This window comes from Hoplias malabaricus, chromosome 1 (assembly GCF_029633855.1).
Source record: "Hoplias malabaricus isolate fHopMal1 chromosome 1, fHopMal1.hap1, whole genome shotgun sequence".
Classification (NCBI taxonomy): Eukaryota; Metazoa; Chordata; class Actinopteri; order Characiformes; family Erythrinidae; genus Hoplias; species Hoplias malabaricus.
The window spans coordinates 20,405,585-20,431,766 of record NC_089800.1 but is presented as its reverse complement, the minus strand read 5'-3'; the positions used below and the strand labels follow the sequence as shown (position 1 = coordinate 20,431,766).

At 38.7% G+C, this 26,182-nt stretch overlaps 3 protein-coding genes across 5 annotated transcripts; all 3 read right to left on the bottom strand.

Moving 5' to 3' along the window:
- Positions 1-4,740, bottom strand: LOC136701922 (leukocyte elastase inhibitor-like). 2 transcript variants are annotated; one of them, XM_066676717.1, is made up of 8 exons: positions 4,577-4,740; positions 3,791-3,971; positions 2,809-2,916; positions 2,263-2,403; positions 1,873-1,990; positions 1,327-1,469; positions 792-959; positions 1-686 (listed from the first exon to the last, which is right to left on the bottom strand). In XM_066676717.1, the coding sequence occupies exons 2-8, from the start codon at positions 3,956-3,958 to the stop codon at positions 279-281; spliced, it is 1,254 nt and encodes a 417-aa protein (XP_066532814.1). In that variant the 5' UTR covers positions 3,959-3,971; positions 4,577-4,740; the 3' UTR covers positions 1-278. The 2 variants fall into 2 exon arrangements, with proteins under 2 accessions (XP_066532814.1, XP_066532822.1); XM_066676725.1 differs by lacking the exon at positions 2,809-2,916 and having other exon boundaries at positions 4,577-4,738.
- A 1,808-nt stretch (positions 4,741-6,548) lies between these two features.
- Positions 6,549-14,314, bottom strand: LOC136697052 (leukocyte elastase inhibitor-like). 2 transcript variants are annotated; one of them, XM_066671966.1, is made up of 8 exons: positions 14,131-14,314; positions 11,973-12,153; positions 10,991-11,098; positions 10,442-10,582; positions 10,061-10,178; positions 9,453-9,595; positions 8,943-9,110; positions 6,549-8,837 (listed from the first exon to the last, which is right to left on the bottom strand). In XM_066671966.1, the coding sequence occupies exons 2-8, from the start codon at positions 12,138-12,140 to the stop codon at positions 8,430-8,432; spliced, it is 1,254 nt and encodes a 417-aa protein (XP_066528063.1). In that variant the 5' UTR covers positions 12,141-12,153; positions 14,131-14,314; the 3' UTR covers positions 6,549-8,429. The 2 variants fall into 2 exon arrangements, with proteins under 2 accessions (XP_066528063.1, XP_066528155.1); XM_066672058.1 differs by lacking the exon at positions 10,991-11,098 and having other exon boundaries at positions 6,550-8,837; positions 14,131-14,310.
- Positions 14,315-16,076: 1,762 nt separating this feature from the next.
- LOC136696975 (leukocyte elastase inhibitor-like) lies at positions 16,077-25,283 on the bottom strand. The gene is made up of 7 exons (XM_066671848.1): positions 25,130-25,283; positions 24,325-24,505; positions 23,362-23,502; positions 19,224-19,341; positions 18,342-18,484; positions 17,796-17,963; positions 16,077-17,690 (listed from the first exon to the last, which is right to left on the bottom strand). Exons 1-7 carry the CDS (start codon positions 25,249-25,251, stop codon positions 17,283-17,285), a joined length of 1,281 nt encoding a protein of 426 aa, XP_066527945.1. The 5' UTR covers positions 25,252-25,283; the 3' UTR covers positions 16,077-17,282.
- Positions 25,284-26,182: the final 899 nt, after the last annotated feature.

Here is a 26,182-nt window from a genome sequence, read left to right as displayed (position 1 = left end):
GTATATTTTTTATTAAAGATCAGATGAGGTTATATTATAAATTAGGCATCAATCTAAATTTAGGGAACATTACAGGATTAAGGCACAAGTGAACAGTATAAGACCGTGTGTACAAGTGAGATCAGAATTCATTAATCAACACCCTGCAATGTCTTAGTTAACTATTTTAACCATGTCCTCCCAAATTATGTAAAACCCATTCATAAACAATGCAAATGTGTTCAGATGCATGCATACAATGATGTATTCTTTGCATTGGCATTAATGCATCAGGCAGCTTAAGGAGAGCAGTAGCGTCCACAAAAGAGAATGCTTTGGGTCGCCTTGTGCTTGATGAAAAAGAGGAATGGGTGGTCTGCCATAAAAACTTCTCCGCCCATAATGAGACAGCGACACATCATGACTGCTGCAGTAGCTGCAGCTGCTTCTGTGCCCTCTTCATTCACCTCTACAAAGGACTTATGTATGACTTTGGACAGCACCAGATCACTGCTAGGAGACATGTGTGAAAAATCACATTTTGCTTCATCAAAGGCATCCACCATGCCCATGCTGACAAGCAGCTTCTTCATTTCATAGGTCTCTTCAAGTTTGAACCGGGGTACAGACACTTCCACCTCAACAGTGTCCATTCTTTCAGGCCGTGTCCATTCCACAAAGTTCTTGTAGGTGAGGTTTTGCTCAAGCTGAGAGGAAACAACAGAAAGAAATTCAAATGAAAGCTGTTTCTTTCTGGATCAATAAAGTGACATCTTATAGCATTTCCGATCATTTACAACTGTATCATTTACCTTCTCAAGGCCAGTGGAGTTATCCTCAATCTCGTTAGGTAGCATTATTATCATGCTAAGTTCTTTTCCAGCATATGGCATTTCCAGAATCCTGCAAGACATTTCAGGGATGTAGACCAGGGGAAACTTTGCTTTCTGTCGCATCATCTGAACTGGTTTAGTGTTATTCTGCAAAAGGAAAGGGAAAACTTGAACTAATAGTTGACTAAATGTGACTAATAAGGATGCACTGAAATTTTTGCAGCTGAAAAGTGTGAGATATTCTCTTTTGGTTTTGTTAAAAAGAAAACAACAAGGATAAAATATCCCTTTGCAGCAGAAGATGAATCATGAAGCAGAAGAGTCATGAGAGATCCATTTAAAATGTTTCTACAATTACTATTACAGACAACCTATTTATGATCAGTTTCTGCTGTCCAAGGCTTTATATTATTTTAAATGATTCTACATTTAATGTGTCATTAACCTGAATATGGAGAAGACTTTAGATAATAACATATGATTTTAGATCGTGTGCTGCATGTTCCTGAATCACCTTGTTTAGTTTAAATGGAACCTCACTGGTTGAAGACTCTTGAAACTTCTTGTCCCAGCTGCCCTTGAAGTAGATGGCATTCACCAAGACAAGTCTGGTCAAACTGTCAACAGCTCCTTTAGCCAGAATGTCCTTGATCTTTTCTGAATAATACATTTATAAAATTATTATTACAATGTAAAACATGCTTTTCCACAAAAATTAAGACAATACATTAGAAAAGTTTAAACATCAGGACTCAAGACTAGGAGTGTTATTACAGAATCCATAATAAAACAATCATTATCTGATATTGGCAGCTGAAAAGCAGTTATTGTGTTACTGTGTTGTGTTATTGTGCATGAATAAACAGTGCATTTCAATGATTATATATTAAACATGTTTTGCAGATTAGGTTGATGTGTGGCATCATACATTCATTTTTAGCAGATTACAATGACTTTCCATAAATTTTAAGCAAGCAACAGTTGTCAAGCTTTGTGACATGGAACTGCTTTATGGGATGAAATATTTAGTAAATGTAATAAACTGTACTAGAGTTCTAACCTTGTGTGTGTTTTTCCACCCATTTATTAATATTTCCACGAGCAGCCTCTGCATTTGTTTTGAAGTCAGCTTTCTCCAGCTCAGCGCTGTAGTACGTTTTTGTGTCATGTAGGAATTTCTAGAACAAAAGGACAGTGATCAGTCATTTTTATACATTGATTAATCACTGCCATGTAACAGCAGGATTGTGGTGTGAAACACATCGGTCTGTGACCTGATCTTTTTTAAACTGAAAACCAAAGTATTAAAGGTTAAAGTAAGAATGTGGCCAGTGGAAACTGGTAAACTATAGATTCATAAATATCAGTTAAAGACTGATTAAAGGGAATTGTATTTTTAGAAATTTTCCGTCTTTTCCTAGAAGCAAATTTTTGTAAAGAAACTTCTTACCTCCACAAACTTGTAGGACTGCTCTCCATAAAGCCGATTGGCGAGGCTGAGGGAATATGGAACTCCTGGTTTGTTCAGTTCACTTATGAGCTTCTTGAAGCCAGTGTGGATATCATCCGTGGCTTTGGTGAAGTGCAACGACTAGTGTTCAGGATAAATTAAAAATTATAAACAAAAAAGGGAAAGGAAATTAATGCATAAACCTAGTTATAAAAGCAAGACGTCACTCTGAAGAATGAAACTGCTTTGAGAAATCTTCAAACATAGAGTTGGAAAAGAGGAAAAATACAATAAAAGACCAAAAAGAGTTAATATTCAGCCAATAACTCCAACAGCCCCGTCTGTAAACCTCAAACAGCAGCAAATGAAAAATGCTGTTCATAGTCGACATGAAAGTGGAGCACCTTGAAAGAATGGAAGCCACAAAGAAAATCCCAGTTATCCTCCACCAATACAGAAATGCCAATGTATACCATGAACTGCTGCCATCACCACTGTTTATGTCTTAATAAAACCCTTAGCTTGTTAGCGGTCGTATCCAATAACCTTGTTTTGTAGAGCCACAGGTAACTGTGCTTTCTGGACCTTCTGGGCCTGTTGAACTGTTGCTGCTTGAGCAGGTTTAGATTTCATAGCTTTGTTGAAGCCTAAAACCTATAGCACAATATTGTACGTCAGAATTAAGGAACAAATTGCTTCCACAGTTTATGCCAAATGAGTTAAACCATATTAAGTTACAGACGCACTTTCTGTCAAACAGGAATTAAGGGAGCCAGTTTTACAAAGATCAATATGAAAACAGCCTCACAGCATGTACAGAGTGTAATTTTGTTAAACAAGATAAATAACCATGTCATGGGTGCGTTTCTGCCTTCTGCCAAGTGAATTTTCACAGCCACCACACCCCAGATTAGGCTGAAGTGGTAACAATATGTACCTGAATTAATGAATAAACAAGATAATTCTAAGGAAATTTGCACATATCATTTACATGGATATCCCTACAAATTTCAGCTGAGGATACTAATAAAAACCATGGGAATATTGTTTAACCCTGAGAGAAAAACATATTTTATGGCTGACAAAGGAATGCGTCTCAGAGGAATCTCACAGTAAGAAACAGCGGAGTGAATCACCGTATGTCCAAATCATGTGTAAAGTATCAAAGGTCAGATTCCTGTTGAAATCTCTGCTGTCTAAGGACCAGGAGATTTATAACCATGGCCACTTTATCACTTTCTGAAGACCACAATGTGATGAAATCTATGAGAGGTGTGCCCCAGGGGGTGTATCTCAGGATAGCTTCGTTGAGTCATCATAAGGCTCAAGTTTCTCAGAATAATAGTTAAACAAAGATTCATTTATTTATTGTGAGGATATTACTGTATTAATGCTCTACAAGTTTTGATGAAACCCCACCTGAACAAAGTAGGCATTAATCGTCTTAATCTCACACAGGGAAAGTGATACCAAAATATTCTCAGATTTCAGAAATGCATTTAGTGAAACAGAAAGAAAGAGTCCTAACCTCAGACATCTGAGCTTCAGTTCTGCCTGCAGCTCCTAGATAAACCATGGCCAGAGCTGAGGAGATGCTGAGGGGAGAGTAGAACATGTTGCCTGTTTTGTTGCTTTCCCTGATCTTCTTGAACAGGTCAAGGGCGAAACTTGTGTTGGCCACTGTCAAAGAATCCATCTTTTTCCAAATTCTGTGGAAGAAACCGAAATGAGTACATTATCTTCTGCACATTCAGTCAGGAGCTGAGACTGTTTACTTCAGAATAAATTACATAAATGTGTTTTATTTTCCTAAGAACATAACACAGTGATAATGTCAATATTAAAATATTTATAAGTCATTTTTCTTAATACTTTATAGCAGCCGAGAGAAAGACTTTTATGACATTTTTCTCACTCAGAAGCCTGGTTTAACCAGGAAGAGACTTTACTGCAGGTGTCCTTTAACTGAGTACACAAAAATGAGCACACACATTTATCATACGTTTTTGGAGTATAAGTAGTCGTTTGACTGACAGTGCTTCTTTAATACAGAATATATTACATTAGCCAGGCTGCTAGCTAAGACAATGTAAACACAAAGTGTGTATATTTCCAACGTTGACAGTAATTCGATTTAATTTAATGTTTTTACACCGAAACTCGACACTTGAGCAAAAAATACCTTCGCTAGATACCGTGTTTCTTCGTCGTCACTCAACAGCGTTTATCCCTCAGTTAACTTTCATATTAAACATAAGTTAGCGATAGGTTTTACTCTCGTCTCCTTGTTTTTGCGGCGCAGTAAGACACTCACCTCAGTGCGAGTTGGTTCAGAGCTGCAGTGTCAGGGCTATGGTGATATTTCCGTAAAAAGCGAGGAGAATATCTGGAATATATAGCTAGTGTTTTGAAGGAGGCGGTGCCAATGTGTGGTTACACCCCAGCACTTTCAGCCCATGGAAGCTCGCCCTTTTGCTCTTTCCCTGTGTGCGGGTGTGGGGTGTGACAGAATGAACGGTGACTGGAGAGAATGAAGACTTGTACTAGATTATTTTCCTGCTGAACAAGCTGTAGTTCATTCTTAAAAGAACTGTTATTGATACACATTTGCCTTGTAGGTCTTAAAATAGTACACTGCTGTTTACTTATCAATATATTTGGGTAAATTGTCAAAATTTTGACTTTCACTTGGTGCTTTATGGTTTTGGTCAATTTAATTTTATATATAAAACTAATAAAATGTATTGCGGTTATTAATATAATTATTAATACTTAGTTTTTAGTTATTTTTTCAATTAAAAGTCAATTGTCATTTTTAATGTTGCATAACAGTTATCAGAAAAGCAGGAAAATACTTTCTAATCCCCATTTCACCCTGCTCTTCAATGATCAGGGCCCCCACAGAGCAGGTATGATGTGGGTGGTGGATTACTCTGACCACATGATGATGTGTTAGTGTGTGTTGTGCTGGTGAAAGTGGATCAGACACAGCAGTGCTGCTTGTGTTTTTAAACACTGTGTTCACTCACTGTCCACTCTGTTAGACAGTCTTACTTCATTGGTCCACCATGAAGGTGTAAATTCAGAGACAGTAACTCATGTGTCGCTGCACAGTGTGTGTTGGTCATCCTTTAGTCGTTCATCAGTGACACAGGACGCTGTCGGCAGGATATTTTTGGTTGGGTCACTATGCTCAGTTCATCAGAGACACTGAGGGGTTTATAAACTCCAGCAGCACTGCTGTGTCTGATCCACTCACACCAGCACAACACACACTAACACACCACCACCACTTCACTGTCACTGCAGCGCCATACTTTACCCAGGTCTTTGCATGCCACCAAGAATAGTGAGAATAGAGGACAGACAGGCAGCTCTGTGTGGCATTTGAAGGGAAGATGTTACAGAAGCTCACTGCTGACTAACGAACATGGCAGACTTGTGCTGCGGGTGTATCCAGGTTCATGTGAACTGTTGGCATTTTACTCAATTTGCTGTCCATCGTACAAGTACCATTGTATGCTGCCAAAGTGTGGGCACTGAGCTCCCAGCCTTCTGTTTTGGTCCTTCAGTGTTACAAGCTAGCTGCAGCTGTCTGGCTAGACCTGTCATGCTCAGGCCAGGCCCTGTGCTCAGCACTACCTCTCTGCCTGATCAAACTCTGGTGTCACATTATTTTGAATCTGCTGAAGTGTTGCTTGAGCTCTTCAGTCTCTTTAGCTATAATCCCTGTGTGCTGTAATGCAGTTGGTAAACCCCTCTTTCACCATGTGGCATTAAATGTATGTTTAGTGTTAGAAATGACTGTTTTCTTATGTTGGAAACTTGCATTTAGTGAGAGCTTGGCCCAACAACAGAGACCAAACATGACCTCCACAGTTAAATACCATTAATGCTTAGTAACACCAAAGGAACTATGACTTCCTTGGCGTAACAGCTGCTAACACATAGAATCAAATGTGTTAATGCATGATAACACTGGGAAAATGACATTAGCAAAATAGAATTGTGGTGTCCACCATCTTTTAAAGCTCCATGGAATTTTTGTGTCACCTATGATTAATTGCCTCGTTTCAAATGTGTTTCCATTTTCCTTGCCGTTGTTCAGGATAAATATAAAACATAAAGTAAATGTAATTAAAACAACAGTTTGACTAAGCCCTACTCTATTGAATGACCACCCCTTTCCACAATTATCAGTTTTTCATTGGCTGTACCAAGCTGATCGTTCTATCACTGGTAAATAAACCATATTTAATTAAAATAGTACAAAATGAAACATCTATTTACAATTTGTTGCTAGCAACATGTATAAAATGTTGGGATGGGGCAACCAAATATTAATGCTTAAAATAATAAAGAAATAAAAAAGAGACAGTGGAATTTAGTTAATCACAACTAGTAACAGGTAAGTAACATGACAGAGTATAAAAATCACTCTAGAGAGGCTGGGTGTTCCAGAATAAAGATGTGGAGGGGTTTACCACTCTGTGAAACACTGTGCAGGCTAATATAGCAGCAATTCAAGAACGTTTCTCAAGTTAAAATATTAAAGAACCTGGGAATTTCATCATCACACATACACAATACAATTAAACAATTCTGAGATTACAGAGAAATCTCTTTATATAATCCGATATTGCATGGCTGTGATATTCAGGCCTTCAGGTGGCACTGTATTAAAAACATCTTCTGTAGTAGAAATTACAGCATGGGCTCAGGAACACATGCAGTTTGCTGCTGTATGCATGAATGGAATTTAAAATACTTCCATGGAAAGAAGAAAGCAAATATAATAAAATATATTCCCTGAAACACCACCTCCTTAATCAGGCCAGAGCTCATTTAATGATTTATTGAAGTGAAGTGGATGTTCTCTGTGGTCAACAAAATGTGAAAATATTTGGATATCACATCCTCTGTGCTAAAGAGCAGTTGGCCATCTGGCTCATTATCAGTGCACATTTCAGAAGGCAGCATCTGTGATAGTATGATCTGTGATAGCATTAGTGCACAAGGTGTGGGTAACTGGCAAATCTTTATAAGCACCAATAAATCAGAAAGATATATAAAGCAATATATGCCACCACCCAGATGATATCTTTATCCCTGAAGGCCTTGCTTATTTCAACTTTATAAGGCTAAACTGTATTACAAAAGCACAGTTCTGTAATCAAACGGTCAGGGATCTTAACTGACCTGTCTGCAGATGAAAACTTGGTAAAATTTAAACACAAAAAAATTACAAAGCAGACCCAGACATTCTGAGCAGCTTTTAAAACTACAGTAGCAGTTGGTTTCCTCAGTTACCAAACACTTGAAGAAAAAAAAAGGTAATTAAAATAACACAGTAGCAAACATGCCCTTCTCCCAGTATTGGAGACACCTGCATGTATTTAAAAACACATATATTTAAATAAAACTAATATCAATTTTCAAGATTGGAAGTGTTGTCTTTGCAATATTTAGTTTTATATTTACAGAGCTGAAATTATCTGTGCATAATTGCATTCTTTTGTTATGAGGCATTGTTTCTGCAAGTAAGGTTATGCACTTTAGCAGTTCACAGAAACAGTACAAAAAAACAAACTCCTGTAATTTTACATTACACTACAGACATTACTGTGATAGTAAACTGTATTTTGTCAAAGGGTGTTGTCACTCCTCATAAGAAACTTTTATATTAAGCAATACCTCAATGTTTCTGAACAGTTTCATTTGAAACAGTTGAGTTATGGAGTTATATTAGGGTCAAAAGATTTGTTCATTCGGAAAAAAAAAAAATCTGAAACTGAAAGTTCAAATATTGAGATTTAAATCTGAAAAATACAACACTGTATTCAACATTAAGTGTAGGATGATTTGTTTTCAATTTAAATAGAATTTTGATTCAATTAATTAATTATTTTGAATGAATAATTTATTTAAAATTTTCACTTTCCTATATATTTTGTAGTTTCATATCTTTTTTTCAGACACAGATCTTATTTTCACTTTCAGATTCTTTTATTTTCAGTTTCAGACTTCTGACCCTTTTCTCGTGTGGGAGGCAGGACGTTAGCGGAGAGGGGCGTGGTCTCATGACTGAAAGCACAGCAATGAAGGCGGAGGACCTTCCTTACTGTTGACTATGAGAAATATCACTGAACATTAATGCATCAGGCAACTTAAGGAGAGCAGTAGCGTCCACAGAAGAGAATGCTTTGGGTCGCATTGTGCTTGATGAAAAAGAGGAATGGGTGGTTTGCCATAAAAACTTCTGGGGGCATAATGGCACAGCGACACATCATGACTGCTGCAGTAGCTGCAGCTGCTTCTGTGCCCTCTTCATTCACCTCTACAAATGACTTATGTATGACTTTGGACAGCACCAGATCATTGCTAGGAGACATGTGTGAAAAATCACATTTAGTATCATCAAAGGCATCCACCATGCCCATGCTGACAAGCAGCTTCTTCATGTCATAGGTCTCTTCAAGTTTGAACCGGGGCACAAACACCTGCACCTCAACAGTGTCCATTCTTTCAGGCTGTGTCCATTCCACAAAGTTCTTGTAGGTGAGGTTTTGCTCAAGCTGAGAGAAAACAACAGAAAGAAATTCAAATGAAAGCTGTTTCTTTCTGGATCAATAAAGTGACATCTTATAGCATTTCAGATCATTTACAACTGTATCATTTACCTTCTCAAGGCCAGTGGAGTTATCCTCAATCTCGTTAGGTAGCATTATTATCATGCTAAGTTCTTTTCCAGCATATGGCATTTCCAGAATCCTGCAAGACATTTCAGGGATGTAGACCAGGGGAAACTTTGCTTTCTGTCGCATCATCTGAACTGGTTTGGTGCTATTCTGCAAAAGGAAAGGGAAAACTTGAACTAATAGTTGACTAAATGTGACTAATAAGGATGCACTGAAATTTTAGCAGCTGAAGAGTGAGAGATATTCTCTTTTGGTAAAAAGAAAACAACAAGGATAAAATATCCCTTTGCAGCAGAAGAGTCATGAGAGATCCATTTAAAATGTTTTTACAATTACTATTACAGACAACCAATTTATGATCAGTTTCTGCTGTCCAAGGCTTTATATTATTTTAAATGATTCTACATTTAATGTGTCATTAACCTGAATATGGAGAAGACTTTAGATAATAACATATGATTTTAGATCGTGTGCTGCATGTTCCTGAATCACCTTGTTTAGTTTAAATGGAACCTCACTGGTTGAAGACTCTTGAAACTTCTTGTCCCAGCTGCCCTTGAAGTAGATGGCATTCACCAAGACAAGTCTGGTCAAACTGTCAACATCTCCTTTAGCCAGAATGTCCTTGATCTTTTCTAAGTAGAAAAGTAAAAGTTTAAACATCAGGACTCAAGACTAGGAGGCTCATACATTGCCAGGTGAATCACTACAGCTGTGGTAGTTTCAGCTGTGTTAACTGAGTGTCATTACAGAATCCATAATAAAACAATCATTATTCTGATACTGGCAGCTGAAAAGCAGTTATTGTGTTATTGTGCATGAATAAACAGTGCATTTCTAAAGACATTGTTTTTAATGATTACATATAAAGCATGTTGTATGAATTCCTGCCAAAATCAATGAGGCATCATTAATTCATTTTTAGCAGATTACATTGACTTTCCATACATTTTTTTGAGCTTTGTGACATGGGACTGCTTTATGGGATGAAACAGTGAGCCCTGAATAGAGGATTATACATGTAACTTTGTCAATAATTATAAAGAAAAGCATGAAATAAATACATTTAACATTTACGTAAACTTTACTAGAGTTCTAACCTTGTGTGTGTTTTTCCACCCATTCATTAATATTTCCACGGGCAGCCTCTGCATTTGTTTTGAAGTCAGCTTTCTCCAGCTCAGCGCTGTAGTACGTTTTTGTGTTATGTAGGAATTTCTAGAACAAAAGGACAGTGATCAGTCATTTTTATACATTGATTAATCACTGCCATGTAACAGCAGGATTGTGGTGTGAAACACATCGGTCTGTGACCTGATCTTTTTTTTTTTTTTATTAAAGGTTAAAGTAAGAATGTGGCCAGTGGAAACTTGTAAACTATAGATTCATAAATATCAGTTAAAGACTGATTAAAGGAAATTGTGTTTTTAGAATTTTGCAGTCTTTTCCTAGAAGCAAATTTTTGTAAAGAAACTTCTTACCTCCACAAACTTGTAGGACTGCTCTCCATAAAGCCGATTGGCGAGGCTGAGGGAATATGGAACTCCTGGTTTGTTCAGTTCACTTATGAGCTTCTTGAAGCCAGTGTGGATATCATCCGTGGCTTTGGTGAAGTGCAACGACTAGTGTTCAGGATAAATTAAAAATAAAAAGAAAAAGAAAAAGAAAAGAAACGGAAATTAATGCATAAACCTAGTTATAAAAGCAAGACGTCACTGAAGAATGAAATTGCTTTGAGAAATCTTCAAACATAGAGTTGGAAAAGAGGAAAAATACAATAACAGAGAGTTAATATTCAGCCAATAACTCCAACAGCCCCGTCTGTAAACCTTAAAGAGCAAATGCAGCAAATGAAAAATGCTGTTCATAGTGAATGAAAGCGGAGCACTTTGAAAGAATGGAAGCCACAAAGAAAATCCCAGTTATCCTCCACCAATACAGAAATGCCAATGTATGCCATGAACTGCTGCCATCACTAATGTTTATGTCTTAATAAAACCCTTAGCTTGTTAGCGGTCGTATCCAATAACCTTGTTTTGTAGAGCCACAGGTAACTGTGCTTTCTGGACCTTCTGGGCCTGTTGAACTGTTGCTGCTTGAGCAGATTTAGATTTCATAGCTTTGTTGAAGCTTAAGACCTATAGCACAATATTGTACGTCAGAATTAAAGAACAACTTGCTTCCACAGTTTATGCCAAATGAGTTAAACCATATTAATTTACAGACGCACTTTCTGTCAAACAGGAATTAAGTGAGCCACTTTTACAAAGATCAATATGAAAAAAGCCTCACAGCATGTACAGAGTGTAACTTTGTTAAATAAGATAAATAACCATGTCATGGGTGCGTTTCTGCCTTCTGCCAAGTGAATCTTTATAGCCACCGCACCCCAGATTAGGCTGAAGTGGTAACAATATGTACCTGAATTAATGAATAAAGAAGATAATTCTAAGGCAATTTACACATATCATTTACATGGATATCCCTACAAATTTCAGCTGAGGATACTAATAAAAACCATGGGAATATTGTTTAACCCTGATAAAAAAACATATTTTATGGCTGACAAAGGGATGCGTCTCAGAGGAATCTCACAGTAAGAAACAGCGGAGTGAATCACCGTATGTCCAAATCATGTGTAAAGTATCAAAGGTCAGATTCCTGTTGAAATCTCTGCTGTCTAAGGACCAGGAGATTTATAACCATGGCCACTTTATCACTTTCTGAAGACCACAATGTGATGAAATCTATGAGAGGTGTGCCCCAGTGGGTGTATCTCAGGATAGCTTCGTTGAGTCATCATAAGGCTCAAGTTTCTCAGAATAATAGTTAAACAAAGATTCATTTATTTATTGTGAGGATATTACTGTATTAATGTTCTACACGTTTTGATGAAACTCCACCTAAAAAAGTAGGCATTAACCGTCTTAATGTCACACAGGGAAAGTGATTCCAAAATATTCTGAAAATTTCAGAAATGCATTTAGTGAAACAGAAAGAAAGAGTCCTAACCTCAGACATCTGAGCTTCAGTTCTGCCTGCAGCTCCTAGATAAACCATGGCCAGAGCTGAGGAGATGCTGAGGGGAGAGTAGAACACGTTGCCTGTTTTGTTGCTTTCCCTGATCTTCTTGAACAGGTCAAGGGCGAAACTTGTGTTGGCCACTGTCAAAGAATCCATTTTTTTCCAAATTCTGTGGAAGAAACCGAATGAGTACATTATCTTCTGCACATTCAGTCAGGAGCTGAGACTGTTTACTTCAGAATAAATTACATAAATGTGTTTTATTTTCCTAAGAACATACCACAGTGATAATGTCAATATTAAAATATTTATAAGTCATTTTTCTTAATACTTTATAGCAGTCGAGACTTTTATGACACTTTTAAGTCTCTTTTGTGTTCCTGGTGCACGCCCTTCCGAATTGGATAACGCTGGCTTAGACTGTCAGAAAGCCCTCTTTATTATTACCTGGATTGTGCATGTGAATTTGTAAAAGGACTACCATTCATTCATTCATTGTCTGAAATTGCTTATCTAATTCAACTCCTCACAGACCGTCACATGGAGTGTGGCTCAAACCCACAACCTGGAGCTGTGTGACTGCAACACTACCTGCCGCACTACTGTGCCGCCCGAAGGGCTATCAATTTATTTTAATATAATTCATTTATTCAGTTTAATTTATTTCAGAAATACACCATATATTTGAGGACAAATTTGTAATGAATATATTCTACATTAAGTTGCAACCGTTACTAACACAGATGTGCACACACTGCCTCTCTAATCCCTGTAGAGAAATACTGACAATAGAATTGGATTCTCTGGAGTAGAGAAACATGAACGTAATGCCAGGCAAAGAATATGTAGCACTCCAGCACTGAGCTGTGCTGATGAACCCATATTTACTGTCGTCATGTCTCTTGTTAGGAAGTGAGTAGTAGCCTATATGTAAGCAAACATTATCATTCTCAGCACATGTGGTCTCAGTTAAATGGTTATTCTCTTTATTTATTGCAAGAATTTCACATATTAAGCGAACCACAAACAAGTCTGTAAATCACATAATGCTAAAAATGTACTCCATATAATGTACTCAATGTTTGCAAGGTACAATATTAATACTGAAAACAAAACAGTTATTACGTGGTCACCAGGCACACAGCTGTACTACAAAATACACAATAATCCAACACATTATCCCAAAGAACTCACTGACATTCTCTTAAACTTCCAAACAATGCTCAAACAGAGCAATTTGAGCTGCATTAGTTATGGAAATTTGTTAGAAGAAAGAAAATAACTAGGATACCTATTTTGTGCAGGGCATTTTACGCAAAGCAGGACATCACAGTTAACCAGACAGCCTAGGTTTCTAAAAGTATCAAACTATACACACTGTCTGAACTGTGGTTTATAAGGTGCCCTGCAGTCTAGTATCTGTGCCTTAAGAATTGAGGTGAGGGGCCAGCTACAGTCCAGTTTCCATGCCTTAAAAATTCTGGGGTGAGGGGCATGGCGTAACCACAAACATCGCATTGACCCTGAGACCCTGCTCATCAACACAAGCTTTTAGAAACAGCTCCATATCAGCCCTGTTTTTAAAAACAAATAAAAAGGGTTCTTCAGCCTCTGGGTCGTCTCCAGAGCCTCTACGACAACTACATATCTCGTGCTTAAAATGTCCTTCCGCGCTCACTTGGAGCTGTACCTCCCACTTGGAGCTGCCTCCGGCCTGCAGAGATACCCTTCTCCCGAAGCCTGGTTTAACCAGGAAGAGACTTTACTGCAGGTGTCCTTTTTATTTTAAGCCTTTAACTGAGTACACAAAAATGAGCACACACATTTATCATACGTTTTTGGAGTATAAGTAGTCGTTTGACTGACAGTGCTTCTTTAATACAGAATATATTACATTAGCCAGGCTGCTAGCTAAGACAATGTAAACACAAAGTGTGTATATTTCCAACGTTGACAGTAATTCGATTTAATTTAATGTTTTTACACCGAAACTCGACACTTGAGCAAAAAATACCTTCGCTAGATACCGTGTTTCTTCGTCGTCACTCAACAGCGTTTATCCCTCAGTTAACTTTCATATTAAACATAAGTTAGCGATAGGTTTTACTCTCGTCTCCTTGTTTTTGCGGCGCAGTAAGACACTCACCTCAGTGCGAGTTGGTTCAGAGCTGCAGTGTCAGGGCTATGGTGATATTTCCGTAAAAAGCGAGGAGAATATCTGGAATATATAGCTAGTGTTTTGAAGGAGGCGGTGCCAATGTGTGGTTACACCCCAGCACTTTCAGCCCATGGAAGCTCGCCCTTTTGCTCTTTCCCTGTGTGCGGGTGTGGGGTGTGACAGAATGAACGGTGACTGGAGAGAATGAAGACTTGTACTAGATTATTTTCCTGCTGAACAAGTTCATTCTTAAAATAACTGTTATTGATACACATTTGCCTTGTAGGTCTTAAAATAGTACACTGCTGTTTACTTATCAATAAATGGACAACTGGGTACATTCTCACTTCGAAATTTTGACTTTCACTTGGTGCTTTATGGTTTTGGTAAAATTAATTTTAGATATAAAATTAATAAAACATTGTAATTATTAATACTTAGTGTTTAGTTATTTTTTCAAGTCAATTGTTATTTTTAATGCTGCATAACAGTTATCAGAAAAGCAGGAGAATACTTTCTAATTCCCATTTCACCCTGCTCTTCAATGATCAGGGCCCCCACAGAGCAGGTATGATGTGGGTGGTGGATTATTCTGACCTCATGATGATGTGTTAGTGTGTGTTGTGCTGCTGAAAGTGGATCAGACACAACAGTGCTGCTTGTGTTTTTAAACACTGTGTTCATTCGCTGTCTACTCTGTTAGACAGTCTTACTTCATTGGTCCACCATGAAGGTGTAAATTCAGAGACAGTAACTCATGTGTCGCTGCAGTGTGTGTTGGTCATCCTTTAGTCGTTCATCAGTGACACAGGGCGCTGTCGGCAGGGTATATTTGGTTGGTGCACTATTCTCAGTTCATCAGAGACACTCAGTGATTTATAAACTCCAGCAGCACTGCTGTGTCTGATCCACTCACACCAGCACAATACAAATAACACACCAAAACCACTTCACTGTCACTGCAGCGCCATACTTTACCCAGGCCTTTGCATGCCACCAAGAATAGTGAGAATAGAGGACAGACGGGCAGCTCTGTGTGGCATTTGAAGGGAAGATGTTACAGAAGCTCACTGCTGACTAACGAACATGGCAGACTTGTGCTGCGGGTGTATCCAGGTTAATGCCCACTGTTGGCATTTTCCCTAATTTGGTTTCCATTGTACAAGTACCAGTGTATGCTGCCAAAGTGGGGCACTGCTCAGCTCCCAGCCTTCTGTTTTGGTCCTTCAGTGTTCTCAGCTAGCTGCAGCTGTCTGTCATGCTGAGGCCAAGCCCTGTGCTCAGCACTACCTGTCTGCCTAATCAAACTTCACATAATGGTGTCACATTATTTTGAATCCGCTGAAGTGTTGCTTGAGCTCTTCAGTCTCTTTAGCTATAATCCCTGTGTGCTGTAATGCAGTTGGTAGACCCCTCTTTCACCATGTGGCATTAAATGTATGTTTAGTGTTAGAAATGTCTGTTTTCTTATGTTAGAAACTTGCATTTAGTGAGAGCTTGGCCCAACAACAGAGACCAAATATGAGCTCCACAGTTAAATACCATTAATGCTTAGTAACACCAAAGGAACTATGACTTCCTTGGCGTAACAACTGCTAACACATAAAATCAAATGTGTTAATGCATGATAACACTGGGAAAATGACATTACCAAAATAGAATTGTGGTGTCCACCATCTTTTAAAGCTCCATGGAAGTTTTGTGCCACCTATGATTAATTGCCGCATTTCAAATGTGTTTCCATTTTCCTTGCTGTTGTTCAGGAAAGTATAAAAAAAAATAAATGTAATTAAAACAGCAGCCTGACTAAGCCCTTCTCTATTGAATGACCACTCTTTTCCCACAATTATCAGTTTTTCATTGGTTGTACCAAGCGGATTGTTTTATCACTGGTAAATAAACCATATTTAATTAAAATAGTACAAAATGTTGGGATGGGCAACCAAATATTAATGGTTCAAATACTTAAGAAAAAAAAAACAGTGGTGATTAATAAATCAGAACTGGTAACAGGTAAGTAACATGACAGAGTATAAAAATCACTCTAGAGGGGCTGGGTGTTCCAGAATAAAGATGTGGAGGAGTTACCACTCTGTGAAACACTGTGCAGGCTAATATAGCAGCAATTCAAGAATAACGTTTCTCAGTTTAAAATATTAAAGAACCTGGGAATTTCATCAGCACACATACACGATACACTATATCATTAAACCACTGAGTTCTTAACTGTCCTGCCCAGAGTCCAGACCTGTCAGCAGATGAAAACATGGCAAAGAACAAAGATAAATAAATAAATTAATAAAAATAAATAAAGACAAAGCAGACCCAGAAATTCTAAGCAGCTGAAATCCTGTATTAAGCAAGAATTTGAAATATTTTCACTTTCAAAACTACAGCAGCAATTGGTTTCCTCAGTTCCCAAACACTTGAAGAAAAAAAAAAAGGTAATTAAAATAACACAGTGGCAAACATGCCCCTCTCCCAGTATTGGAGACGCCTGCTTGTATTTAAAAATACATATATATGTAAATAAAATTAATATCAATTTTCAAGTTTGGAAGTGTTGTCTTTGTAATATTTAGTTTTCTATTTACAGAGCTGAAATTATCTGTGCATAATTGCATTCTTTTATTATGAGGCATTGTTTCTGCAAGTAAGGTTATTCACTTTAGCAGTTCACAGAAGTGAAACAACTCCAGTAATTTTACATTACACTACAGACCTTACTGTGATAGTAAACTGTATTTTGTCAAAGGGTGTTGTCACTCTTCATAAGAAAGTTTTATATTAAACAATACCTCAATGTTTCTGAAAAGTTTCAATTGAAACAGCCGAGTTATGGAGCTATATTAGGATCAACAGCTTTGTTCAGAATTGTCTAAGTGGTTACAGATAATGAATGAATGAACTTTCCTATATATTTTGTAGTTTCATATCTTTTTTTTCAGGCACAGATCTTATTTTCACTTTCGGATCCTTTTATTTTCAGTTTCAGACTTCTGACCCTTTTCTCGTGTGGGAGGCGGGACATCAGCAGAGAGGGGCGTGGTTTAATGACTGACAGCACAGCAATGAAGCCGGAGGACCTTCCTCACTTTTGACTATGAGAAATATCACTGAACATTAATGCATCAGGAAGCTTAAGGAGAGCAGAAGCATCCACAGAAGAGAATGCTTTTGGTCGCCTTGTGCTTGATGAAAAAGAGGAATGGGTGGTCTGCCATAAAGACCTGTGCTTCTATAAGGGCACAACCACACAACACTTCTGCTTCAGTAGCTGCAGCTGCTTCTGTGCCCTCTTCATTCACCTCTACAAAGGACTTATGTATGACTTTGGACAGCACCAGATCATTGCTAGGAGACATGTGTGAAAAATCACATTTAGTATCATCAAAGGCATCCACCATGCCCATGCTGACAAGCAGCTCCTTCATGTCATAGGTCTCTTCCAGTTTGAACCGGGGCACAAACACTTCCACCATAACATTGTCCATTCTTTCAGGCCGTGTCCATTCCACAAAGTTCTTGTAGGTGAGGTTTTGCTCAAGCTGAGAGGAAACAACAGAAAGAAATTCAAATGAAAGCTGTTTCTTTCTGGATCAATAAAGGGACATCTTATAGCATTTCAGATCATTTACAACTGTATCATTTACCTTCTCAAGGCCAGTGGAGTTATCCTCAATCTCGTTAGGTAGCATTATTATCATGCTAAGTTCTTTTCCAGCATATGGCATTTCCAGAATCCTGCAAGACATTTCAGGGATGTGGGCCAGGGGAAACTTTGCTCTCTGTTCCATCATCTGAACTGGTTTGGTGTTATTCTGCAAAAGGAAAGGGAAAACGTGAACTAATAGTTGACTAAATGTGACTAATAAGGATGCACTGAAATTTTAGCAGCTGAAAAGTGTGAGATTTTCTCTTTTGGTTTTGATCTAAAGAAAACTGAGCAAAAACAACAAGAATAAAATATCCCTTTGCAGCAGAAGATGAATCATGAAGCAGAAGAGTCATGAGAGATCCATTTAAAATGTTTCTACAATTACTATTACAGACAACCTATTTATGATCAGTTTCTGCTGTCCAAGGCTTTATATTATTTTAAATGATTCTACATTTAATGTGTCATTAACCTGAATATGGAGAAGACTTTAGATAATAACATATGATTTTAGATCGTGTGCTGCATGTTCCTGAATCACCTTGTTTAGTTTAAATGGAACCTCTCTGGTATAATACACTTCGAACTTGTTGTCCCAGTCGGCCTTAAAGTACATGGCATTCACCAAGACAAGTCTGGTCAAACTGTCAACAGCTCCTTTAGCCAGAATGTCCTTGATCTTTTCTAAGTAGAAAAGTAAAAGTTCAAACATCAGGACTCAAGACTAGGAGGCTCATACATTGCCAGGTGAATCACTACAGCTGTGGTAGTTTCAGCTGTGTTAACTGAGTGTTATTACCGAATCCATAATAAAACAATCATTATCTGATATTGGCAGCTGAAAAGCAGTTATTGTGTTACTGTGTTTTGTTATTGTGCATGGATAAACAGTGCACTTCATTCATTCATTCATTCATTATCTGTAACCGCTTATCCAATTTAGGGATGTGGTGGGTCCAGAGCCTACCTGGAATCATTGGGCGCAAGGCGGGGAATACACCCTGGAGGGGGCGCCAGTCCTTCACAGGGCAACACAGACACACACACATTCACTCACACCCATGGACACTTTGGAGTCACCAATCCACCTACCAACTTGTGTTTTTTGGAGGAAACCCACGTGGACACGGGGAGAACACACCAACTCCTTACAGACAGTCACTCGGAACGGGAATCGATCCCACAACCTCCAGGTCCCTGGAGCTGTGTGACTGCGACACTACTTGCTGTGCACTTCAATGATTATATATTAAAAATGTTTTGCAGATTAGGTTGATGTGTGGCATCATACATTCATTTTTAGCAAATTACATTGTCTTTCCATAAATCTTAAGCAAGCAACAGGTATCAAGTTTTGTGATATGGGACTGCTTCTTGGGATGAAACAGTGAGTAAATGTAATAAACTTTACTAGAGTTCTAACCTTGTGTGTGTTTTTCCACCCATTTATTAATATTTCCACGGACAGCCTCTGCATTTGTTTTGAAGTCAGCTGTCTCCAACTCAGCGTTGTAATATGTTTTTGTGTCATGTAGGAATTTCTAGAACAAAAGGACAGTGATCAGTCATTTTTATACATTGATTAAACACTATTGACATTTCCAGTCCCATTGAGCCATTTTGTGGTATTTGAGTGTCCGTCTCAGCTTGATTGTTTATTACACTTTCCTCTCTGTTAGGTATTTCTTCTTGTCAAAGATGTTCCTGTTTATTCTCTTGTGTTTCAAACTTCTTTACATGTGTTGTATTTCTGCGATAACATACTCCAGTTGGAGATTGAACAACAACTCGGTTTCCAGACTTGCTCACAACCTTGTGTGGTGTTGTAAACTTGTCCACATTGTCTTGTCGAAGCAGTACTGTGTCTCCTACGTCCACTTTTGAGTACTGGGCTCCTCTTCGCTCATCTGCATATAGTTTAGACTTTCCTATTTGTTCAGCATCTCTATCACGAACATATAATGCTGTTGTGTTTGATTCACACATGTCCGGTAAGTTTCCTCTTATTTTTCGGTTAAACAGGAGTTCTGCTGGACTTTTCCCTGTAATAGGATGCTCAATACTGCGATAAACAGTTACATATTTTCTCAATTCTCGCTTCCAGTCCAGTCCTTCTGCATGAGCAATCCTAATTCTTTTCATCAGTAAAGCATTTTGGCATTCCACTTCTCCATTGGCCTGCGCCCATTTTGGTGTTGTCTTGATATGATTGATTCCATTTGTATCACAAAAGTCTGAATAAATGAACTGTGGTCCATTGTCTGATTTGCAGGTAACTGGTAGTCCATGTCAACTGAATATAGATTCAAGACAGTCAATTACTTTGTCAGCAGTTGTGGACGTTAAAACCTCATATTCATAATAGCAACTGTAGTAATCTACTACCACAAGGATAGAGTGGTTTGTCGGTAATGGTCCCAATAGATCTACAGCAACATCCTGCCACGGACGTTCCGGTAAGTTTGTATTTCTCATTGGTTCAGGTGGGTCTGGTCTGGCTACAATTTGACATCCATGACAAGCTTTGCAATATTTTTCAGCTGTTTTGTCCATGCCAGGCCACCACACTTTTGTTCTGTGATGCTGTTTTGTCCCTACTATACCCAACTTTCCTTCATGAGCTAGCGCTAGTGCCTTCGCTTTAAGTTTTTCTGGTAGCACTATGCGAGTTCCACGCAAAACTATGTATCCTATTACACACAGTTCACTTGCAATAGGTGCGTAAGGCTTGCAGTTTTCAAAATGTCCATTCTCAATCGCTTTGCGCACTTCTGCTAACTCTGGGTCTGTAGCAGCGGCTTCCTCTACCTCTCTTGTGGTGAGTGCTTTGGGTGTGGCATTTACTGTTATGAATCTCACATACTCCTCCGACTCATGTTTGTGTATCTCTTTTTGTGTCCCCTCATCAAGTTGTCTGGACAGTGAGTCTGCAATGTTTTGTTTGTTGTAGTCGGAGAACCCATCTTTCAATACGGGCACATGGTTTTGATCGTTGACTATATATGACTTCCAATGGCTTGTGGTCGATAACTAAATCAAATTTTCTTCCATATACATATGAATGTAGTCTTTCACATGCCCATACTAGTGCTAAGGTTCCTTTTCAGTCTGAGAATACTTCTGCTCACACTCTGTCAAGCTATGACTTACATAGCATACTGGTACCTCCTCCCCATTCTGTGTTTGTACTAGCACTGCACCCAGACCTACACGGCCTGCGTGTGCTATTACTTTAGTTTGGGCTTCTTTGTCAAAATACGCTAAGGTACCTGCTTTTGCTAACTCAGACTTTAAAGCTTGAAATGCCTGTTTTTGCTCTGGCCTATACTTAAATATAGTCTCTTTTCGTGTCAAGCGTCTTAGTGGCTCAGAGAGTGTTGCAAACTGTGGTATGAATCTGCTGCTGACACCTACTAGTCCAAGAAAACACTTCTGCAGCATTCCTTGGTTCTACTGCAGCTCTCACTCTTTCTTCTGTTGGTCCGATGCCTTTTTGTGTCAACAATATTCCCATGAATACAAGTCTGTCCATGTTGAGCTGACATTTTTCTGAGTTTAGAGTCAATCCACATCCAGAAAGTCTTTTCATGACAACATGCAAGCTTTTGTCATGAGTTATTTTGTCAGGTGCATGTATTATCACATCATCTGAGATGTTCTGGACTCCTTTGATGCCTGCCAGTGCACTTGCTATCTCGCGCTGGTATTGTTCACTGGCTGACGAGACACCAAATATTAGTCTCTTGTACCTGTACACTCCATTGTGCACTGCAAATGTAGTGATTTCTCTGGACTCTGGGGTTAACTCCAACTGATGATATCCCCACTAATCTGCTAAATACGGCAGAGCCATTCATGTCCTGTAGTATTTCATCCATTGTAGGAATGGGGTATTTCTCTCTCTCTATGGCCTCATTAGCTTTTCTCATGTCCAAGCACAATCTAATATCTTTATCACATTTTGGGAGCACCACAACTGGATTCACTCCCTTAAACACTGTAGGATACTGCTGTTGAAGAGTATCCCTAATGTCCCTAACTACCGCAACATTTTCACCTTTTTTAAGCACCCCTAGTTTTGTAGCAGTCCTTTTCCCAAGAAGTGGTTCACCATTGCCCCTTACTACAATGAACTCAGCCTGCTGTCTTGTCACCTATTTTGATGTCACACTTAAATGCACCTTTAACATGCATTCACGGGTTTGAAGAGTATGCATACAAACTCCTCTGCTCTTTGGGTACATATGAACAACATTTTGTCTTTTGTGCTTTTAGTTTTTCCCATATATTTTCTCCCATAACATTACTTGTGGTCCCTGAATCTACTGACATTTTTAACTCTACACCCCCTACACAAAATGTTAGTCTCTCTGGCATGTAATTTTCTTTGATTATGAATGCAAAATCACTTTGTTCATTTTTTACCGGGTTCGCCTTTAGTTTTTTTCTTTTGTGCGACACATTGTTGCAAAATGATCCTTTCCATTGCACTTCCGACATGTTTGTCCACGAGCTGGGCATTTGAGGTCTCTTCCTATGTGATCATTGTAACCACATCTGTAGCATTTCCTCTCAGATATATCCTCTTCTCTATTTCTGTTTTTTATCCCTAATTTCACTGATTTTCTACTTTTTGTTGCCATACGATTTACAGTTTCCCCCACTTTCTTTTCAACGTTTGGGTTCATAACTGCCAGCTGTTCCTCTACTCTTTCACATTGCAATGCCAACTCCAATGTGCGAGCGAGTGTCAGCCCCAGACCTTCCTCGAGTAATTTTCTCAGCACATACTCAGATGTACAATTACTCAGTCTCTTATTTGATTGTCCATGTCCCCTCAAATATCACAGTCTTTTGTCTTAAGTGTGTACAGAACTGTTGCACCGTCTCTACTTGTTTTTGGAACAACTTGTAGAATGATTGTCGGGTGTACGCTGAGTTTACCTGGGGAACAAAATACGTGTTGAGCGCGTCCACTGCTGCCTTGTAGTTTGGTAGAGTGAAAAAGATGTCCTGAACGTCCGGTCCGGCCAAGTTGAGTAAAAGAGCATTTCGCCGCTGCTTTGTTGTATCCGTAGTCTCATCATTTATTTTAAGTCTTTTACCATCTGAATATAACTCGAACGACGTCAGCCACCGTGTCCATCTTGGCCCAAGAGTCGCTGGATCAGTGTAACAAACGAATGGTGATAGCCCGGGCTTGTCCATGCTAGCTAATTTTAACTAATCGAAACTTCGTCTTCACTCACAAAAGTGTTCAATTCAGCATCCTCGTCTCCATTGTTGTGTCTGCCTCAATACTATAATTAGACTTCACACTCTGAATTAAATCAACGTACTTTATTGAGCACAACAAATCATGGACTGCTGTCCACTTTCCCGCGTACAGCTTCCCCTCTTTATTTCATTTTTCCTCCTGCCTCATCACGTGACCAGTACATAACAGAAACTGGTAAACTATAGAGTCATAAATATCAGTTAAAGACTGATTAAAGGGAATTGTATTTTTAGAAATTTGCTGTCTTTTTCTAGAAGCACGTTTTTGTACAGAAACTTCTTACCTCCCCAAACTTGTAGGACTGCTCTCCATAAAGCCGATTGGCGAGGCTGAGGGAATATGGAACTCCTGGTTTGTTCAGTTCACTTATGAGCTTCTTGAAGCCAGTGTGGATATCATCCGTGGCTTTGGTGAAGTGCAACGACTAGTGTTCAGGATAAATTAAAAATTTTAAACAAAAAAAAAAGAAAGTTAATTAATGCATAAACCCCGTTATAAAAGCAAGTTATAAAAGTCACTCTGAAGAATGAAATTGCTTTGAGAAATCTTCAAACATACACTTGGAAAAGAGGAAAAATACAATAACAGACCAAAAAGAGTTAATATTCAGCCAATAACTCTAACAGCCCCGTCTGTAAACCTCAAACAGCAAATGCAGCAAATAAAAATGCTGTTCATAGTCGACATGAAAGTGGAGCAATTAACTGAGCCACTTTTACAAAGATCATTGCTTCATCTACATGAGAACTTTGTTAAACAAGATAAATAACCATGTCATGGGTGTGTTTCTGCCTTCTGCATGAGAAATGTCAGGTCCTAGAGGGTGATCTTACACAGCCGCAGCACCCCTGATGAGGCAGAAGTGGTAACAGAATGTATATGAAAGAATGCATAAACAAGATGATTATAAGCCAATATACATAATCTATATTAAAACCTAAAAAGTAGAACACCACAGTGTGATGAAATCAATGAGCTGAAGCAGTGAAGACGTGCCCCAGTGGGTGTATCTCAGGATAGCTTCGTTGAGTCATCCTAAGGCTCAAGTTTCTCAGAATAATAGTTAAACAAAGATTTATTAATTTATTGTGAGGATATTACTGTATTAATGCTCTACAAGTTTTGATGAAACCCCACCTAAAAAAGGTAGGCATTAATCGTCTTAATCTCACACAGGGAAAGTGATACCAAAATATTCTCAGATTTCAGAAATGCATTTAGTGAAACAGAAAGAAAGAGTCCTAACCTCAGACATCTGAGCTTCAGTTCTGCCTGCAGCTCCTAGATAAACCATGGCCAGAGCTGAGGAGATGCTGAGGGGAGAGTAGAACATGTTGCCTGTTTTGTTGCTTTCCCTGATCTTCTCGAACAGGTCAAGGGCGAAACTTGTGTTGGCCACTGTCAAAGAATCCATCTTTTTCCAAATTCTGTGGAAGAAACCGAATGAGTACATTATCTTCTGCACATTCAGTCAGGAGCTGAGACTGTTTACTTCAGAATAAATTACATAAATGTGTTTTATTTTCCTAAGAACATAACACAGTGATAATGTCAATATTAAAATATGTATATGTGATTGATTCTTAATACTTTATAACAGTCGAGAGAAAATGACTTTTATGAGACTTTTAAGTCTCTCCAAAGCCTGGTTTAACCAGATAGAGACTTCAATGTATGACTCATTTTACTTTTATGCCTTTAAAAGACTACTAAACATGAGCACACACATTTATCATACGTTTTTGGAGTATAAGTAGTCGTTTGACTGACAGTGCTTCTTTAATACAGAATATATTACATTAGCCAGGCTGCTAGCTAAGACAGTGTATACACAAAGTGTGTATATTTCCAACGTTGACAGTAATTCGATTTAATTTAATGTTTTTACACCAAAACTCGAGACTTTACACAAAATACCTTCGCTAGATACCGTGTTTCTTCGTCAAGTGATTCAACAGCGTTTATCCCTCATTTAACTTTCATATTAGACAGAAGTTAGCGATAGGTTTTACTCTCGTCTCCTTGTTTCTGCGGCGCAGTAAGACACTCACCTCAGTGCGAGTTGGTTCAGAGCTGCAGTGTCAGGACTGTGGTGATATTCCCGTAAAAAGCGAGGAGAATATCTGGGATTTATATTTAGTGTTGTGAAGGAGGCGGAGACATCCCAGCACATCCAGCCCAAGGCGAATTAAATGGAAGCTCGCCCTTTTGCTTTTGTTGTGGGGTGGGGTCGAAAACGGTGACTGGAGAGAATGAAGACTTGTACTAGATTATTTTCCTGCTGAACAAGCTGTAGTTGATTCTTAAAAGAACTGTTATTGATACACATTTGCCTTTTAGGTCGTAAAATAGTACACTGCTGTTTACTTATCAATAAATGGACAACTGGATAAATTATCACTTAAAATTTTATTAATAACATTATGACTTTCAAATGGATCAGACACAACAGTGCTGCTTGTGTTTTTAAATACTGTGTTCATTCGCTGTCTACTCTGTTAGACAGCCTTACATCATTGGTCCACCATGAAGGTGTAAATTCAGAGACAGTAACTCATCTGTCGCTGTACAGTGTGTGTTCGTCCTCTAGTCCTTCATCAGTGACACAGGACACTGTTGGCTGGGTAATTTTGGTTGGGTCACTATACTCAGTTCATCAGTGACACTGAGGGGTTTATAAACTCCAGCAGCACTGCTGTGTCTGATCCACTCACACCAGCACAACACACACTAACACACCACCACTTTACTGTCAGTGCAATGCCATACTTTACCCAGGTCTTTGCATGCCACCAAGAATAGTGAGAATAGAGGACAGACAGGCAGCTCTGTGTGGCACTGGAAGGGAAGATGTTACAGAAGCTCACTGCTGACTAACGAACACGGCAGACTTGTGCTGCGGGTGTATCCGGGTTCATGTGAACTGTTGGCATTTTCACCAATTTGCTGTCCATTATACAAGTACCATTGTATGCTGCCAAAGTGTGGGCACTGAGCTCCCAGCCTTCTGTTTTGGTCCTTCAGTGTTACAAGCTAGCTGCAGCTGTCTGGCTAGACCTGTCATGCTCAGGCCAGGCCCTGTGCTCAGCACTACCTCTCTGCCT